The sequence below is a fragment of the Zea mays genome, chromosome 6, assembly GCF_902167145.1.
Source record: "Zea mays cultivar B73 chromosome 6, Zm-B73-REFERENCE-NAM-5.0, whole genome shotgun sequence".
Taxonomy (NCBI): Eukaryota; Viridiplantae; Streptophyta; class Magnoliopsida; order Poales; family Poaceae; genus Zea; species Zea mays.
The window spans coordinates 161,647,034-161,666,056 of NC_050101.1; the positions used below are offsets into that span (position 1 = coordinate 161,647,034).

At 48.0% G+C, this 19,023-nt stretch overlaps 2 protein-coding genes across 3 annotated transcripts; both read left to right on the plus strand.

The window, feature by feature from the left end:
* Positions 1-1,770: 1,770 nt before the first annotated feature.
* On the plus strand, positions 1,771-11,310 carry LOC100281745 (uncharacterized). The gene is made up of 3 exons (NM_001367270.1): positions 1,771-2,095; positions 2,270-2,367; positions 10,979-11,310. The coding sequence occupies exons 1-3, from the start codon at positions 1,908-1,910 to the stop codon at positions 11,080-11,082; spliced, it is 390 nt and encodes a 129-aa protein (NP_001354199.1). The 5' UTR covers positions 1,771-1,907; the 3' UTR covers positions 11,083-11,310.
* Positions 11,311-12,229: 919 nt separating this feature from the next.
* Positions 12,230-18,396, plus strand: LOC103630423 (embryogenesis-associated protein EMB8). Of its 2 annotated transcripts, none has more exons than XM_008651478.4 (14): positions 12,230-12,712; positions 12,819-12,908; positions 13,624-13,691; positions 13,773-13,870; positions 13,988-14,077; positions 14,251-14,373; positions 14,481-14,558; positions 14,824-14,909; positions 15,155-15,203; positions 15,382-15,438; positions 17,092-17,222; positions 17,303-17,386; positions 17,530-17,596; positions 17,666-18,396. In XM_008651478.4, exons 1-14 carry the CDS (start codon positions 12,459-12,461, stop codon positions 18,164-18,166), a joined length of 1,776 nt encoding a protein of 591 aa, XP_008649700.1. In that variant the 5' UTR covers positions 12,230-12,458; the 3' UTR covers positions 18,167-18,396. The 2 variants fall into 2 exon arrangements, with proteins under 2 accessions (XP_008649700.1, XP_008649699.1); XM_008651477.4 differs by having other exon boundaries at positions 12,298-12,712; positions 14,221-14,373.
* Positions 18,397-19,023: the final 627 nt, after the last annotated feature.

Genomic DNA, 19,023 nt, shown 5'->3' on the forward strand with positions numbered 1-19,023 from the left:
CCACTTGCATTAGGCTTCTCTTGGTCAAGCGAACGTCTACGGCTTGTTACTCTTGGTGATCGGCATCACCTAGACGGCTTGATGGCGTTGGGAGCTCGGTGATCATCGTGGAGATCTTGTTGGTGACCTGACTCAAGTTTGTAAGCGGTCGTGAGGGATCCACCGCGCCGGAGTGGCAAAGGATCATCTCGTAGTGAGCACTTGGTTCTTGCGAGGACCAAGGGGGAGCGATACCCTTGCGCGGGTGCTCTAACGAGGACTAGTGGAGAGTGCCGACTCTTCGATACCTCGGGAAAAATTGGAGTAGTCTTCTAAACCTTGCTTTACATTCCGCACTTAATTCAAGCATTTTACATTGTGTATTTGTTTAGCAAGTATTTGAAGTATTGTCTTAGCATTGTTGTATTTCTAGTATTATTCTCTTAGTGCTAGTTGTTGGGGTGAAGTTGGGCTCTTGCTTAGGTTTTAATTAGTGTTGATTTTTAGAAAAACCCAATTCACCCCTCTTGGGCATCGTGATCCTTTCAGTGGTTCCATATATAACTCACACAAATAAGTGGAAATGAAATAATTGTTGACATCTTGTGAATTTTATGGTTCAAGCATATATTGCCCCTCCGTCAAATTTCATAAATTTCTGAGACTATTTGTGTATTATTATTATTTTTTCTACAGGAAAATTAATCAAAATGCAATTAAATTAATAAAATATTCCACCGTCAACCGAAAATTGCAAATAGGTTACCATCACCAATAAACATTATATAAGAACATAACCTCAAGTCACCATATGAAAATAATAAATTGAAGTATTGGTTATGTTGAAACTTGGATATTTAGAGCGATTTTACATGTAACTATCCGAATATCTGAAATATGAAATCTGGTAAGACATTTGGGAAGATGTCCGGATATTCGAAATCTGAAATCCGGACAAGTATCCGAGAAGATATCCGGATATCCGAAACCTGGCGGATATCAGTCATCTCATATATGTATCCGATATCCAAACAATATTATCCGAATCCAAAATCCAAAAATTCTGCGTATATCAAAAAAAACCTATACAACAGGATAAATAAACTCTTTGGATGGTCGGATGCTCGTATAATATCTGTACCGTTTACACTCATACGCAACAAGTGGTTCACCGGGACCATAAGCAACGAATGTCGGCGCGAGCGGCGGCGATACGTCTTTATCCATGGCTGGAGATCGACGAGGCTCGTCGTCGACCAAACTCATAAACACTCAATGTCCGGCAGACGGGAATACTGAGTCGAGCGCTCGAGGCTCAAGATGGGGACGGACTAGAGTCACGAGCGAAAAGAGAAGAGCAAATTAGTCAATCGTATATAGTTTAAAAGTTGCGCGCGGTTAGAAGCCTATTAGATGAAAACGAACCAATACAGCGAGTGGTGCACGACGGTAATACTAATTTGGCGATAACGAGCTGCAGGATATAAAGACACGAAGCCAGGTGACGAGATGATCATAATAGCAAAAAACTCCAAAAAAAAAATATGTGCTGCTTCATCGGCAAGGGAAAGAAGAAAACAGCAACGGCACCTCTAGATGCTTCCCTTTTTTTCATGGCCGTGCCGCCCCTCCGGCAACCGCGGCAACGAGGGAACAACACACACAGAGAAAGGATATTTTTTCCCTGAAACCTGAATAAGCTAAACCACGTGGCTTGATCTGCAAAACGTGCCAGCAAACAACTAGAGAAAAATACTTCGCCGAGAAGGAAGAATCAGCCGTGCGGTTGGACACGGAGATGCCGAGAAGATGGACGCACGGAGTCACCACGAACCTATCGACTTTTTATCTCCAGATCCAGATTAGCTACCACGGCACCGCCAGCCCGGACGGCTATAAAGACGAGGCCCATCTCGAAATCGACGGCGATGAAGAAGACCAGTTCCCCTCTCCTGATCGTCCTGTTCCTCACAGCAGCAGCCATGGCGGCCGAGCCGGAGAAGCAGGCGGCCCCCGCGGCACAGGAGACGGCCGTGCACATCGTGTACGTTGACCGCCCCGAGGACGCCGACCCTGAGGAGTTCCACATCCGCACCCTCACCCCCGTCCTCGGCAGGTAATCATCGGATCGGTTTAACGGAACCCGATCGGGCCCGCGCTTGTTGGTAGGATGAAATTTGGGGCTCCATCGATTCTAATTTGTGCTGGAAATGCATTTTATTCGTTATTGGAACGTGGTCGCCTGGTGGGTTTTCTACTGCGGTGATTTATTTTTTCTTCGGGTTGGCAGCGAACAGAAGGCCAGGGACGCAGTGCTCTACCACTACAAGAACGCCGCCAGCGGCTTCTCCGCGAAGCTCACCCCCCAGCAGGTCAAGGATCTCAAGGGTGAGTTGAGTTCTCCCTTCAAATATTTTCCTGCGGTTAAGCTGTACTCCTTGCTTCGGGATACCATTGCTTCATCCCACGGCTGTACTCCGAAAATTTTGCATTCAGAGCATTATTCTTGTTTCTGGTTGCACCAAATGATCAAATCACTGGATGCCCATCGTGTATGAAATCCTTGCTTATTTCAGCTTTTCTAAGAACCTGGTTGTGGGGCTGTGAGGAGAATCCGAGAAGGTGAAGGGATCTATAGGTTTAGGATCTAGAAAGTGAAGTATTTCTATTATCACGACGACTCGACCGATTCTATGTTCATATTGATTTTGAACGGTTTTCACCAAAGCGATTCTCACAAAAGAGGACTGAAAAGTTGAGCGTTTGGCAATCCACTTGGCCAGAAGCTGAAAAAAGCTGAAACAAATAGGGCCTCAATCTCCAAGCCGTAGATTGTTTGATGCTTGGACTTAATTTTTTTGCAGGATAATAATTAATCAAAGTGATTACTTCTCCACATTATTGTGTGCACACAAAAGAGTGAAGGAATTGGAGAACTAATTGGGGAATTGTGGTTGTACCTGAAGTGATGCTGTGAGCACTTAAGTCCTCCAATGCTCCCACTATAATCTTGGAGCACACTCTTATTATGGCTCTGTCTGGATCCATTAGCTGCTAATAACTAGCCAGCTATAGTCCACAGTTAATATTAGCTGCTAATAATTAGACAGCTATAGGCCATAGCCAATATTAGCTGCTAATAATTAGCCAGCTATAGTCCATAGCTAATATTAGCTGCTATTAGTTAGTTTGGTCTAACTAGTGAAGTAGTTATTAGTTGGGTATTCAACTAACAATTAGCTAGACCTATTTGGATCTAAGGAGCTAACTATTAGCTCTAAGTGAAAGAAAGGATGACGCCCGCTCCTGTCCCCTCGGCAACCCTCCTCACCGGCAACCCAACTCATCACCACAAACCCTCGCCGGTGGCTACTTCGGCCTAGGCGACCACCCTCCCAACCGTGTCCTTGTCTCTTCTCACTAAACCATTTGTTCCGTCTGGCCATTCCAAGTCTCAATGCTGGGTGGAGGTTAACCATGTCTCGTCCCTGCGGCAACACTCGTCCTGCAGGAGTGGCTGCCATGCACCTTGATCCCTTGTTCAAGGAGGTTCTTCTTGCTGGGTCTGCCGATGATGCGCCTACGGTAAAGCCAACAGCGGCTTTGGAGGTTCGTCCAAGATTTCGGTTGAGGTCCGAGGTCTACAAGCCACAGCCGCCGCTGCAGCACCCTGAGGTGGATGGGTGGCAACTGGTGGAAAGTAAGCACATTCGCCAGCTCCGTTGCAAGGCCTCACACTTCCCCTGTCGTATGGTCTCGTTGGATCTTCAGGGGAAGTGTTTCAATTGTCTCTCTGCCTCCCACATTGCTGCTTCCTGTCGTCGGCCGATGTGCTGTTTTATTTGTCATTTGCTAGGGGTGCTTTGGCAAGGCCAAGGGGGAGGCGGTTCGTTGGTCTCCGTCTGGGATCAGCTTGGCCCCCTGCCTGCTCCTTCTGATAGGGAGTCCAAGGCTGAGCTTAAGTGGAGGTCAGGGTGGCACAGGATCATGCCAGCGGCCATCCCACCAGCTCCCCCGGCCCGCCCGGCTATGGCATTCTTTGCTAGTTTTGGGGGTCTGTTGCTGCGCCGGCCAAGCGTCAGCGTCTTCGATCTAGGGGCAGTGGCACACAACGATACACCCCTAGGGGCAGTTGCTCGTTCCAAACAAGATATAACTGCGTCGTCCCTATCTTTAGATCAGGCTGTGGTGCCTAGGAACGAGGTAGTTGCTGCTTCCACTCTTGGGGTCCTTCATTGACCGTTTCTACAAGTCTTGTTGGTCCATCATTAAATCTGATGTCATGGCAGCTATATCTTGTTGGAACCAGAAGTTCAAGAAAATAGGCTCGCTTAATTCTGCTTATATCACTCTATTGCCAAAAAAGGAGGGGGCGCAACATGTGAAGGATTTAAGACCAATTAGCCTAATTCATAGCTTTGCTAAGCTTGTCACCAAACTCTTGGCTAATAGGTTGGCTGAGTGGCTGCAGCATATGGTCAACCCCACTCAATCTGCTTTCAACAAGAAGCGTTTCATCTAGGATAACTTCATGCTTGTGCAGCAAACTGCTTGTTATCTGCATCAACAGAAACGGCCCCGGATCCTCTTTGAATTAGATATTTCGAAGGCTTTTGATTCAGTCTCTTGGGCTTTCTTGCTTGAGGTCATGAAGAAGCTTGGGTTTGGGCTCATCTGGTGTGGACCTTGGATGGAGCAAAGGATTTATCTGTCATGTACGGTAATACATTCACTAGGCGCAGGCGCGCGCGTGATGTCCGGCGAGCAACCGAGCGCGCGGCCGCAGAGCAGGCAGCAGCGCATGCTGCAAATCAGCCACCAATGGCAAGTGGCTGAGATTAGGAAAGAGGGCTAAAATCAGGTGCTGCAAATCAGCCACAGATAGCAGGGGCTGAGATTAGGAAAGAGGGATAAGAATAGGAAAGAAGCAATCAATCAGGCTAGAGAAAATCAAGGAGACTTGCTCCATTTGTAGGTGGCCGACGGCCATATATACCCAGCTATGCTGCACGGTTATAGCAATAAGGAATTTGTCTCTTCTTCCACCTCCAGCCTCACAAGCCTGCGGTTAGGGGGGCATAACCCCAACCGGAGAGGACGGCCGACGGCTACGAGCTACGTAGCCGTGGTCCGGCAAGTCGGGGATTCCAGGTCCTTGACAGCTTGGTATCACGAGTCCGGCGATCTTCGTCCAGCAATTCCCAGTCCACCGAACCCCCCACCAGCCGCACAACACCACCATCTCCCACCCGCTCCTCTGCCCCCAGCACCATGTCGGAGTACACCCTTGCCGACGTCGTGAAGATGATGCAGGAGATGCAGGCCGACATCTCCGGCCTCAAAGAGAAGTCCGCGTCGTCGTCCGCCGGCGGCACCATGCAGGAACGCCCTCGCGACACCGACCGCCTGCCTAAGTTCCAGAAATGGGACTTCCCTCGGTTTGATGGCAAGACCGATCCTCTCCTCTTCATCAACAAGTGTGAGTCATACTTTCGCCAACATCGTTCCTCGCCAGAGGAGCAAGTGTGGATGGCCTCATACAGTCTCGAAGGCACCGCGCAACTATGGTACATGCAGCTGCAAGAGGATGACGGCACCCCGTCCTGGCGCCGGTTCAAGGAGCAGCTCAACCTGCGCTTCGGGCCGACCAGCCGGTCCGCGCCTTTCTTCGAGCTCACCGAATGCCGCCGCACCGGCTCGGTCGAAGAGTACTCCAACCGTTTCCAGGAACTCCTACCCCACGCCGGTCCGATGGAGGAGGCGCAGCGCGTCCAGCTCTACACGGGGGGGTTGCTGCCGCCGCTCAGTCACTCGGTGCGCATCCTACACCCCGACACTCTCAGCGCCGCGATGAGCCTGGCGCGGGAGGTGGAACAGCTGGAGATCGCCCGCGTCCAGGCGGCGACAAGACCGGCAGCGCGGGGTATTCTGCCGGCGCCCCCTCCACGACCAGCCGCTCCGACACTACCGGCGCCACCTCCTCCCTTGGCCCTGCCAGCGCCGCCGGTGGGTGCAGCACACGCGCGCGGCGAGGGCGCTCGCCGCCTGTCACCCGAGGAGATGGCGGATCGTCGTCGGCAAGGCTTATGTTTCAATTGTAACGAGAAGTACTCTCGGGGCCACAATCGTTTTTGCAGGCGTCTCTTTTTTGTGGATGGGGTGGAGATCGATGACACCGGGGTCGACGGGGACACGGGCGCGGCCGAGCCCAACGCCCCGCTCTTCTCCCTGCAGGCGGTGGCCGGGGTGGCGCCGACTGACACCATGCAGATCGCGGTCACCCTCGGTCCGGCCTCCCTGGTGGCGCTGCTCGACTCGGGCAGTACACACAACTTCATCTCCGCGACGGCAGCACACCGGTCGGGCCTCCCCATCCAGCGCCGTCCACGTCTCACGGCCATGGTGGCTAACGGCGAGCGGATCTCCTGTGCCGGCGTCCTCCGCAACGCGCCGCTCCTCGTCGAGGGCGAACCATACCCGGCCGATCTCTTCGTCATGCCGTTGGCCGGGTACGACGTCGTCCTCGGCACGCGTTGGCTGGGGGCCCTGGGACCGATCGTGTGGGACCTCGCCACCCGCCGCATGACGTTTCAGCGCCCAGGGCGCTCGGTCTCCTGGACGGGTACCCCACGCGCAGCGCAGCCGGCGGTGCGCACCATGACAGGGGGGGATGCGTTGATGGAGGCTCTCCTGGACTCGTTTGGGGGGCTCTTCGCCGCTCCTTCGGGCTTGCCTCCCAAGCGCGCCCACGACCATCGCATCCTCCTCAAGCCCGACGCATCGCCGGTGGCTGTCCGCCCGTACCGCTACCCGGCTGCCCACAAGGACGAGCTGGAGCGTCAGTGCGCCGCGATGATCGAGCAAGGGATCGTGCGCCGCAGCGACTCCCCGTTTTCGTCACCGGTTCTCTTGGTCAAGAAGCCCGATGGCTCCTGGCGTTTCTGCGTCGACTACAGAGCCCTGAACGCCCTCACCATCAAAGACGCGTTCCCGATCCCGGTGGTAGAGGAGCTGCTCGACGAGCTCCACGGCGCCAAGTTCTTCACTAAGCTCGACCTTCGGTCCGGCTACCATCAGGTGCGGATGCGGCCGGAGGATGTGCACAAGACCGCCTTCCGCACGCACGATGGCCTGTACGAGTTCCTCGTGATGGCGTTCGGACTCTGCAACGCTCCGGCTACGTTCCAGGCGCTGATGAACGACGTGCTCCGACCATTCCTCCGCCGTTTCGTCCTGGTATTCTTTGACGACATTCTAATTTACAGCAAAACCTGGGCCGATCACCTCCGCCATCTCCGGGCGGTTCTCGACGAGCTGCAGCGCCACCGGCTCTTCGTCAAGCGCTCGAAGTGCTCTTTCGGCGCGCCGGCCGTCTCCTACCTCGGCCACATTATCTCGGCAGCCGGGGTGGCTATGGATCCGGCCAAGGTGGCCGCCATCCGCGACTGGCCGCCACCTCGCTCGGTCCGGGCAGTTCGCGGTTTCCTCGGCCTTGCCGGGTACTACCGCCGCTTCGTCCACAACTACGGCACCGTGGCTGCCCCGTTGACGGCCCTCCTCAAGAAGGATGGCTTCGTCTGGGACGACGCGGCTATGACAGCGTTCGCAGCACTCAAGGCAGCCGTGTCCTCCGCCCCGGTGCTCGCCATGCCGGACTTCAGCAAGCCGTTCGTGGTGGAGTGCGACGCGTCCGCCACAGGGTTCGGCGGGGTGCTTGTCCAGGAGGGACACCCGGTCGCGTTCTTCAGCCGGCCAATCGCTCCCCGGCATCGCGCCCTCGCCGCCTATGAGCGCGAACTTATCGGCTTGGTCCAGGCCGTTCGCCATTGGCGGCCATACTTGTGGGGTCGGCACTTCACCGTCAAGACTGACCATTTCAGTCTCAAGTACCTCCTCGACCAGCGGCTGGCCACCATCCCTCAACACCATTGGGTGGGAAAGCTCCTGGGCTTCGACTTCGAGGTGGAGTACCGCTCGGGTGCCACGAACACCGTCGCCGACGCCCTGTCCCGAAAAGACACCGAGGAGGGCGCGCTGATGGCTATATCCGCACCCCGCTTCGACTTCATCACGCGGCTACGCCAAGCCCAAGCTACGGACCCGGCCCTCGTCGCCATCTGCGAGGAAATTCGCGCGGGCACACGTACGGCGCCGTGGTCCATCATGGGCGGGATGGTCGCCATGCATGGGCGCCTCTACATCCCGGCATCGTCCCCTCTCCTGCAGGAAATAGTGGCTGCCATACACGACGATGGCCACGAAGGCGTCCTACGCACCCTACATCGGCTGAAGCGCGACTTCCATTTTCCAAACATGCGCCGTGTTGTGCAGGATTTCGTCAAGGCATGCGGCACGTGCCAAAAATACAAGTCTGATCACTTGCGGCCGGCCGGTCTTCTACAGCCCTTGCCGATCCCCTCGGCGGTGTGGGCCGACATCGGCATCGATTTCATCGAGGCGCTGCCCAGCGCCCAAGGCAAGACGGTCATCCTCACCGTCGTCGACCGCTTCAGCAAGTACTGCCATTTCATCCCGCTGGCGCACCCGTACACGGCAGAATCGGTGGCGCAGGCGTTCTTCGCCGAAGTGGTGCGGCTGCACGGCGTTCCGCAGTCCATCGTCTCGGACCGCGACGCCGTGTTCACTTCGGCCTTCTGGACAGAGCTGATGGAGCTCACGGGCACCAAGCTCTTCATGTCCTCCGCCTTCCACCCCCAGACAGACGGCCAGTCGGAGGCAGCCAACCGCGTCATCGCCATGTACCTTCGCTGCTTCACCGGCGACCGCCCTCGACAGTGGCTCCGGTGGCTTCCGTGGGCGGAGTACACCTACAACACTGCCTTCCAGTCATCACTCCGCGACACGCCATTCCGGGTGGTGTACGGCCGCGACCCGCCAACCATCCGATCCTATGAGCCGGGCGATGCACGCATTCCCGCGGTGGCGCAAGAGATGGAGGAGCGCGCTGCTTTCCTCGACGACGTCCGCTACCGTCTCCACCAGGCTCAAGAGTCCCAGCGCCGCGCCTACGATCAACACCACCGGCGAGTCATCTACCAGGTGGGCGACTGGGCCCTTCTTCGCTTACGGCAGCGGCCGTCCGCGACACTGCCACGCTCGGCAGCAGGCAAGCTCAAGCCGCGCTATGTCGGGCCCTACCGCGTCAAGGAAGTCATCAACGACGTGGCAGTCCGCCTACAGCTTCCGGCCGGCGCCAGACTCCACGACGTCTTCCACGTGGGGGTTCTCAGAAAGTTTGTGGGATCGCCACCATCCGAACCGCCGGCGCTGCCAGCCACGCTCAACGGCGCCGCCGTGTCTGCACCTGCACGGGTCTTGGCTGGCCGCCTAGCTCGCGGCGTTAAACAGGTCCTGGTTCAGTGGCAGGGTGAACCAGCGACGGCAGCGACTTGGGAGGAGCTTGAAGACTTCACGGCCAGCTTTCCACAGTTCCAGCTCGAGGACGAGCTGGTTTTCGAGGCCGGGAGAGATGTCATGTACGGTAATACATTCACTAGGCGCAGGCGCGCGCGTGATGTCCGGCGAGCAACCGAGCGCGCGGCCGCAGAGCAGGCAGCAGCGCATGCTGCAAATCAGCCACCAATGGCAAGTGGCTGAGATTAGGAAAGAGGGCTAAAATCAGGTGCTGCAAATCAGCCACAGATAGCAGGGGCTGAGATTAGGAAAGAGGGATAAGAATAGGAAAGAAGCAATCAATCAGGCTAGAGAAAATCAAGGAGACTTGCTCCATTTGTAGGTGGCCGACGGCCATATATACCCAGCTATGCTGCACGGTTATAGCAATAAGGAATTTGTCTCTTCTTCCACCTCCAGCCTCACAAGCCTGCGGTTAGGGGGGCATAACCCCAACCGGAGAGGACGGCCGACGGCTACGAGCTACGTAGCCGTGGTCCGGCAAGTCGGGGATTCCAGGTCCTTGACATTATCCTTCCTCCAAGCCTCGGGCTGACCAGGTTGAGTAGGGTTTTAGGTGCTGTTTTAGCCTTGTTTCTTGAGTGGGCTCTTCCCCCTCGTTTTCTCTTTCTTAAGGGTGCGTTTGGTTGAGGAGTGGAGGAGAATGGAGTGACTCGACCTCGATTCCTATTTTATGGATGTTTTGTTTCCAACAAAAGATGAGCGGAGTGGGTCCTGGAGTCTACATATTGAAATTTACCATAAATAACTGGAATGCTCCCGCTCCACCAAAAGGACCGGATGCGAGTGCTCCTAGGACGGGAGCGGTCTTCTCCCTCTCCTTCCCTCTACACTCATATGGCTCTCCAACCAAACAAAGAATAGAATGACGCCACTCTATTATATTCTTCAACCAAAAAAAAATGGAGCAACTCTGTTCTATTTGCCAAATACAGAATAGAACGGCTCTATTCTCAAAAACTAGAATGAAGCCGCTCCATTCTAGTTGACTCTCCAACCAAACGTACCCTAATATAATGGTATACAACTCTTCTGTGTGTTCGAAAAAAAAACTATTAGCCCTACGGATCCAAACAGGATCTACATCTGTCTTCCAATGAATAGAAAGAAGTTCTGTGTTGAGTTTATAACTAAACTTTTTCCCAGATTTGGCAGACATTTGAGTGGTAACAAGTTACAACTTCATCCCGTAGTGGCATAGTGAATTACAGCTGCTCGGTATTTGTGAATTGTGATATTATTGACTGTTGATGATGGAGGTCCTAGAGAATAAATTAGGAAATTCAACATTTTCCTTGTGGACCGGGACCTTTATCTCTTTATCCATTGGCAGAGTTTTGTTAGTTTACATATTTATTTTTAACTGATATGTTGAACATGATATGGTTAAGTATCATTCAGTACCCGTTGTGGAAACTCTACAACACATTATATATCATCAGTCATCGCACGCTAGCACTCATTATTCAAGAGACATTCTCTTATCTCTATTTGAGTTCATTAATTCATTCTTGTATCTAGGCTTATTCTCAACCTTGCTATTGCTTGTTGGTTTGTTTTGCAGAGCAACCAGGTGTTCTCCAGGTTGTGCCGAGCCAGACTTACCAGCTACATGGTCCTGGGTCTGGCACTCACCAGGGCACGACACACACCTTGGGCCTTATGTGAAGGCGTATGAGAATCAAGAAGACTGTGTTTAGTATGGCTGTATGGCACAGGTCTGACGAATGTGTATAGTACAGTACTATGTAAGAATAAGGGACGTATCGTCTATATACTGCTTTGCGCATGCTCAGCCCTGTTCTAAAGCTTGTAATGCACCAATGCGTATGTTTTCAATACAATGACAAGTATGCTATCTTGTTTGGTGCTTGATCGGTCCGTGTTTGATCCTTGAATCTGGAGTGGAGCACTCTGCCTCTCTGCGTCCGCTTTGTGTTGCTTATTTGCTATGTTGTTGAGTTTAGGGTTGAAAACGGACCGGTAAAATACCGACCTGTATCGTTTTCTATATTTGACCCGATTGTATATTTGATCCGATTGTTTCTATATTTACGGAAAAATATGGAAACGGGATGGAAGGTTTATTTCGTCCAATTTTTGTGAGATCTCGCTTTTATCTGGATTGAACATGTATTTATTCCGTAATTGATAAATATAAGAAGAGTCTAATATGAATTAGTATATAAACTAAAGCCTCGTATCTTTAGATGACAAATTATAGTACAAGTGGTCATTGTAACCATCGATTTTTTTCAATGACAAGTGGTCTAAAGTATTAAACAATATCGGATATAGCTATATGTACACCATTAGCAACCAAACAACAATAGAATGTTGTTTCTCTATATCTATTTGTTTTATATTATTATCCTACCAATTAATCATTAGTCAATCAAACCATGAATACCATTTGTATTTGTATTAAATTATGAGTTTTCGTTAGTATTTTTATTTCCGTTAGTATTTTATTTCCGTTCGTTTTTTGTAATTCGGTTCATCCCATCCTCTTTTCGTTTCTGACTATTCCAAATTCAATCTAATTTTCAATGATAAAAATGCGGATATGAAAACGAGATTGAAGTTTTTTCGTCTGTTTTAGTTCCTAATTGAGTTGGTTTTCTAGACTGGCACCCGCCAGTCGGATCCACACGGCAGTGATTCTGACTACAAACCTTTCTAGAAAGGAGCACAGGGTCCGCGCACCATTGTCCAACCTTCCATGGAGAACCACAGGGTTCGCGCCAGTGTCCATCGACTCCTGCCACTCAGGCACTCACGAGAGGTAAAAAAAACGTTAACAAGATGTCTCGTCACACGTGTCTCGCACGCATTCCTGCAGTCTCGCTCTCGCAGCCTGCTCGTCCATTCAACGACCAAACCGCTCACGTCACGTGCCTGCCCATCGCTTCCCAATCCTAACCGCCCGCAGCGCAGCGGCGAGATCGACATCGACCTCAATCGCTGACGAGTGACGACCTTTCCGTGTCGATCGGTCTCCATTACTACTAGCTCGCGGGCGCGGCATCCCTCAACCGAAACTGATGAAGGCTGCGGTCTCCAGCGCCGGCGAGTCGGCGGGCGAGCTGCTTCTCCGCGCGGCGGCGCTGGTGCCGTGGACGCGCTACTTCCTCGCGGCGCTAGCCCTGGCCGCCGTACTCCTGTACAGGTTCCTGGAGCTCCACTTGCTCGGCGACCTCCTCCGCGGCCTCCGCGGCGGCCGCGTCTCGCTTACCTTCCACCCCGAGTCTCAAGTGTACCACCGGGTCGCCTCCAAGTGCCGCTCGCTGCACGGCAGGTCGGCGGGTGTGGGATGCTATCATGACTCATGAGACATCTGCTCTGCCTCCCTCTTCCGAAGAAAAATTGCTTTGTGATTTTCCCCCCAATGTTGCATTGCGTAGGTACCTGACGACGCCGTGGTTAGCGAGTCCTCATTTGCAGACGCTGTTCCTGAGCATATCTGGCAGACCACCTTCATTCACCTATCGGAGGTTGGAGTGAAATAGTAAATCGTTGTCATCATTGATATTATTAAGCATTTGCGTGTTGCGTTCTTCATGGTGTTGTTGCTCGCTTGCTTTTTAGTTCCTCTGTAGTAAAGTGATTAAGTGACTACATAGTGGTTGTTACTTATACATTGTTATGTTTCTGTTGATGCTTTACTAAAACTTAGCTGATGCATTCAATTTGGCTATGCAATTCTATGTGTTTATGGCTGGTGCACAAAGTCCAAAAGAAAATAGTACTCCATCTGGTCCAAATTATAGTTCACATTAAGTTAAACTTCTTTAATCTCTACCGATTTTTTAGAAAAAATTATTAACGCTTCAAGTTCAAATAAATGTCATATCAAGACATATTACATTATGAATTTAACGAAAGTAATTTCATGGTTTATGCTAAGTTAGTTTGACTTAAGATAAAGTTAAAGGAGTACAATTTGGAATGGAAGGGGTATTTCATTATTGTGAACATATGATGTATATAGGGAGGCAAAAGTAGTTTTTCATATGTCCAGGAAATGTTTGGCTCCCATTGTTTCATTTCAGTATTCTGCAATTTGTGGCCACACATATCAGCTTGATATACCTTAGAGATCCTCATATTTTTAAATTAGGGCCTTGTAATACAAGATAAAAACTGCAATGTTATAGAGTTTTATGACTGTGGTTATCTTTCTCAGTGATTGGACTATTCATATTGCAGGCAGTTGTACACTGTTCGTGATGGCGGTACCATTGCCTTAGATTGGTTACTAGCTTCTGATCTTGAAGGTTCTGCAAAGTTTAGATAGTTTAAGATTGATTAGCAAGCAAATGGACGATTAACCTTTTCCTTTTGGTGCTAAATTGCAGATGGAGATATTGGCACTTCTGACGGAACCATTTCTAAGGATGATTCAACACCCCTTCTTGTTGTGATACCTGGATTAACTAGTGATTCTAGTGCTGCTGTAAGTCGATCAGTTTAAACAAGAACTGGAAGTTGATTGTATAATCCCTGACTCTCTGTTTCATTTTAGCTACCTTTATAATTTAATCTAAACAAGATGTGGGGGGCTTTGTTGCAGTATGTGAAGCACTTGGTCTTTTCTATGGCAATCAAAGGATGGAATGTTGTTGTAAGCAACCACAGGGGTCTTGGTGGCATCTCCATAACAGTAAGTTCTTCCATAGGTCAAAACTTATGATAAGACACAATTTTCTATTAAAAAACCAAGATTTTTTAAGCTAGTTAACCTTGAATACACATTATAACACCAGAAGAATTGTCACCAACATTAGTTGCTGATAAAAGATTTAGATGTCTATTGTTACTTTTTTCTGTTTGCAGTCTGATTGCTTTTACAATGCCGGGTGGACGGCAGATATGCGTGAAGTTGTTAGTTTCCTTCATCAAGAGTATCCTAAGGCTCCACTATTCACTGTTGGGACAAGCATAGGTGCCAATATTGTGGTGGGTTTAGTTTTTCTTTCCCGTTCCCACCCTGTGAAAAAATTACGGCAGCTGTTCTTAATAGTTTAAGGTTAGTTCTGAAACTTTCTTATATATTGCCCATTTAGGTCAAGTATCTTGGAGAAGAAGGTGAAAACACACCTGTAGCTGGTGCTGCATCTATTTGTTCTCCCTGGGATCTGCTGGTTAGTTAATTATTAATTAATTTAGTGGGTTTCCAACTTTTTCTGATTTTAAAAGTGTATGCAGAAATACTTTGGTTTGCATATCAATTGTACCACACCTGTGGTTTCAAATACTGTCACTTCGGTTTCTGTGCCTACTCATCTTTCCTCAGTGTCTTAGTTAACAAATTACAAATGATGTTCTTCTATCACTTCAATTTCGCAACGCTACACTTGGTTATTACTGATTATACATGTATATTGTTTTATCACTTCATTTATGCAGGTGACCAGCAAATTTATTTCACGCAAGCTTGTGCAGCGATGTTATGACAGAGCCCTTGCGATTGGTCTAAAAGGATATGCGAAACTGTATGTGCTTGTTAAGCCCTTTCCCATACAATCTTGTGAACCTTACCTTTATTTTTTCTGCTAACTAATGTTTAGTAATTATTGAAGAAGTCCTTGCCACATTGATTGATTGTGATGATGCTTCTCCTTCCTAGATAGGCACCATTTTAAACTTAGCAGATCTTTCTTTGTCTAATAATAATAGTGAACAATATAATAGATTCTACTTTTATTCATACTCCTTTTCAACTGTGTTACTTTTACAGACATCAATCAGTCTTGGCACGACTTGCAAACTGGGAAGCTATTACATCGGTAAGATAGCATTGTTGGTCTATTTTTAAATAGTCATGCAATCCCTATCATGTTTATGTGTTACTGGTTTGATTAAAAAACAACAGATGTAGTCCATTTAATAAGCAGTTTGACTATATTTCAATGAATTAGCCGGTTATATGACATATTGTGCTTACCCCCTTTTTTCTTTCATCAGTCACACTCTATCCGGGAATTCGACCGCCATGCCACTTGTGTTGTTGCAAAATACGAGGTATTCTTTCTAATGCTAAAACCTGCACCACCTTCTTTTGCACAATCAGAAAAGTATTCATATTTTAGATTGTCTAGAAGTATTGGTTACAGTTTCACTGCTCTCTTTGCTCATCAGTGGTAACTTTATTTTAAGCAAAACCACAATTGATCCAAGCAGAAATGGACTCACCCCCACCCCAACCCCCGTGCCCCACTTCATCCATGGACTACTCTTTCCATTAGAATGAACTGATACAGATACAGTAGAGTGTGTCCAGCCAAAACATATTCTTTTTTTACCAAAATGTTGCCTAAAATATGTAGCTTACATGATGGAATTTGATTATCCATAATAAATTGATAATTCCATAGCATCACACATCTTTCAAATATGTGCATGCAACTCTAAAATATTTTCGTCAAAACAGCATCTTGTTGACTTTGGGAATTGGGAAAGTGGCCGGTGACCATGGAAAATGCAGAAGTTGAAGAATTTTGACACGACAGGGCTATCAAAAAATCATACAGCAGTCACATCAAAAGATTAAAGAGAAAAATCCAAGAGCATTCAAAATTTAGGCGCTAGTTTAAACAGTGAACCATTGTTATCAATCAGATGACTCCATATCGAAACCATGTAATGGTCTGCTCAATCTCATGTTGCACACTTGAGCCTCTTGCTTAATTTTTTTCCCGAACAACATAGGAGAACTGTGTCATTTCAGTGAGAGATAAAATACAAAGGGAGGGGCAAAGTCATCCCCTCCCAAACACCCCTCACTCACACTCACACACCAGGCTTTTAGGCTAACAGACACACCACTTTACAGATAGTAACAACCAGGAGTAGTCTAAGACGCTGAAGGAAAAGCCTCTTGCTTGATTGAATCCAGCATTCAGGGCAGATGGTTACAGAAGTGAGGTTATCGAATGGTATTTTGTGGTCTCAATAGTAGCTTGGACTACATGTGTTTGGTTTCAGCTCTTAATAAAACAAAGGAAACCTAAAACACTTGCTACTGATAGTGACAGTAGAAGCAAGGGTTACATTTATTGTTAGAGGACTTCTGGCAGCATCAAGTATTGCAGCTTTAGAATGTGCACGTCTGCATGGGAAATTATTCAATTGGACACCTTAGTTATAGGGCATGTTTGGTTTCGCTTCTCCCCACCAGCTTAGATTCTAAGAAACGCCACAATTCTCTGGATTATTCAATTCTTGCTTATTAGTTCAATAGGTGAACTATCGATTCTGTAAGAAGCGGAAATAATCTAGACGTTTGGTGGGATTCTCGCTTATTTTCATCCTTAGGTGGATTATAAGCTAAACCGAGCAGGGCCCTAGACTGATGGCACAACAACACTTGTCGAGATGAGGAAGAATTATTAGGAATTTCTACCAGTTCTAGCATATGAATTTTATTTGTAGAGTATTTACTTTATGGGATACAGGTTACTTGAGCATGAATCATATAATTGCTATTTGGTTTGGGATCCAAGTTCCAACAGAAATTTCATGACCTGGAAAACTTATCAATGCAACTCAATAATAATTATGGGTGGGTCTTTTGTTTTAGTTAGCTAGTGCTATTTAAAATGGTACTGGCATTGTTGTAATTAGCTGTTGTATAGTTTTTAAGAGTGAATTCATGTAGTGACTAGCTCCTTTCAGACAGTGGACACATTCTACCGCAAGTGCAGCAGTGCAAATTATATCGGTAATGTGTCAGTTCCACTGCTTTGTATCAGTGCCTTAGATGACCCCCTCTGCACAAGGGAGGCCATTCCCTGGGATGAATGCAGGTAAACATACGATGAAAGATTATTCTGAATATTTTTTGGTTTAATGTGTTGATAAGGCCCTTATGCATGCGCTGATTTAGGGCAAACAAAAACATTGTATTGGCAACTACACCTAATGGCGGACATCTTGCTTTCTTTGAAGGCCTAACTGCTGGAAAGCTTTGGTAAGTTATTTGGCAAAAATATTTAGCATGAATTACTCGTTTATTGCCCTTGCGTCTCCATCTTAATTTCAGATGTGACTTCTGTCTATTTGATCAGCCAACAGTGATGACGTTCAGCCTGTATCTATCTAAATGCTTGACAGGTGGGTACGACCTGTTTCCGAGTTCCTCTGTGCTCTGCATGATGGCCCCTACATGCATCGGCAGAAGGTGGTGCTTGGCAGTAGTTCACATATCAGCTCTGGTTAACATAATATAACATGTTATAGTTGAATGCAGGCACAAGGGCACGATTTGCACTCATCGTTGGAATCATCAATTGACAAGAGCCCATATGTGAATTTCATGGAAGATGGAATGGTAGCTGCATTAACAGATGATGGTCCTAACAACGGTGACTCCTTGCTTAACGAGGTTCTTGGTGAAATTGAACCTAATGATAGCGTGGTTGTCCAACACGTAAAACAGAACCAAAACACCAGAGCTATACAAAATGAGAGTGACAGTTGGTTGGATGATAAAAACAGCTCCGAAGGGAATGTTCAAGCCCATGGAGGAACTCAAGAACAGAGAGAAGTGCCATATGCGAATAAAATCAGTGATGCCATTGGTCCTGTTAAGAAATCAATAAACCAACTCAGTCGATCCCAGGGTAAGTCAATCTGGTTGCTTGCTTACATTGCTCTTGTAACCTCTTGGCCGTTGCTTGGGGCCCTAGGTTTTTTCTTCAGGAAAAGGTTGAGTAATTCTCTGTTATCTAGGAAGCTGAAGAAATCGTGAACACTGTGCTAACACAGATTTATTTGGTATGTAAGAGCATGTACAGTGATGTTTAATATAGAGGCTCTTGAGATTATCTAAAGAGAGCATTTGCAAAAAAAAAATTGTGGAGCTGTCTCTATGTGAAGAGACGCCTTTAGCTCGTAACCTAAGTAGTAACATATGTCTTCACTTCACTTGTACGAATTCGTCGTATGTTATATCGATATGATGCTTTACAGTTTCATTCACTTTATTATTTATTAATAGACTATATTTATAGACACACAATTGTATAATAGAGTATCTTAGTTGTCTCTTGTGTTTGGAGAACCGTTTTGATATCTTTCCGCTATACATGCCCTAAAACGTCAAATTCGTACACTTGTAAGAAAAAATGTTCTAAATGAGAAAGGCTACGACGTGCAAAACATTATTTTACGTTGTAGAGTGCATTGTTTATAGGGTAAAGTTTGAAATAGAGAGAGATAAAAGGTACTCCCTCCGTTTTTTTAGTTGTCGCTGGATAGTTCAATTTTGCACTATCCAGCGACAACTAAAATGAAACGGAGGAAGTAGGATAGGAAGGCTACTGGAGATAGAAATTCCGTGCACAGACATAGGCAAAAAAAAACATCCTGAAATTCAGTTAAAATTTCACCGTATATGTATCTCTAGAAAAAGATATTATACATCCAAAAAGCTAAATGCACATTTCTCAATTCTACTCTAGCTTTGTCATTACCACCCAACGCTTCAGAACACATACATGTAGCTCTGTGCATCTCGCTAAAAGCGACTCAGGTCAGGAACATAGCCAGCGAGATAAGTTTTTTAATCTAAGTCAGGACTGAGGTGCTACCAACTACTAAGAGTAT

Excerpts from the sequence above, each read along its gene's own strand:
- LOC100281745 (NM_001367270.1), top strand. The coding sequence starts at position 1,908 with ATGAAGAAGACCAGTTCCCCTCTCCTGATCGTCCTGTTCCTCACAGCA. Across the intron at positions 2,096-2,269 it reads CTCACCCCCGTCCTCGGCAG|CGAACAGAAGGCCAGGGACG; the intron begins GTAATCATCGGA and ends TCGGGTTGGCAG. Across the intron at positions 2,368-10,978 it reads GCAGGTCAAGGATCTCAAGG|AGCAACCAGGTGTTCTCCAG; the intron begins GTGAGTTGAGTT and ends TTTGTTTTGCAG.
- LOC103630423 (XM_008651477.4), top strand. The coding sequence starts at position 12,459 with ATGAAGGCTGCGGTCTCCAGCGCCGGCGAGTCGGCGGGCGAGCTGCTT. Across the intron at positions 12,909-13,623 it reads CCTTCATTCACCTATCGGAG|GCAGTTGTACACTGTTCGTG; the intron begins GTTGGAGTGAAA and ends TTCATATTGCAG. Across the intron at positions 14,910-15,154 it reads CTAAAAGGATATGCGAAACT|ACATCAATCAGTCTTGGCAC; the intron begins GTATGTGCTTGT and ends TTACTTTTACAG.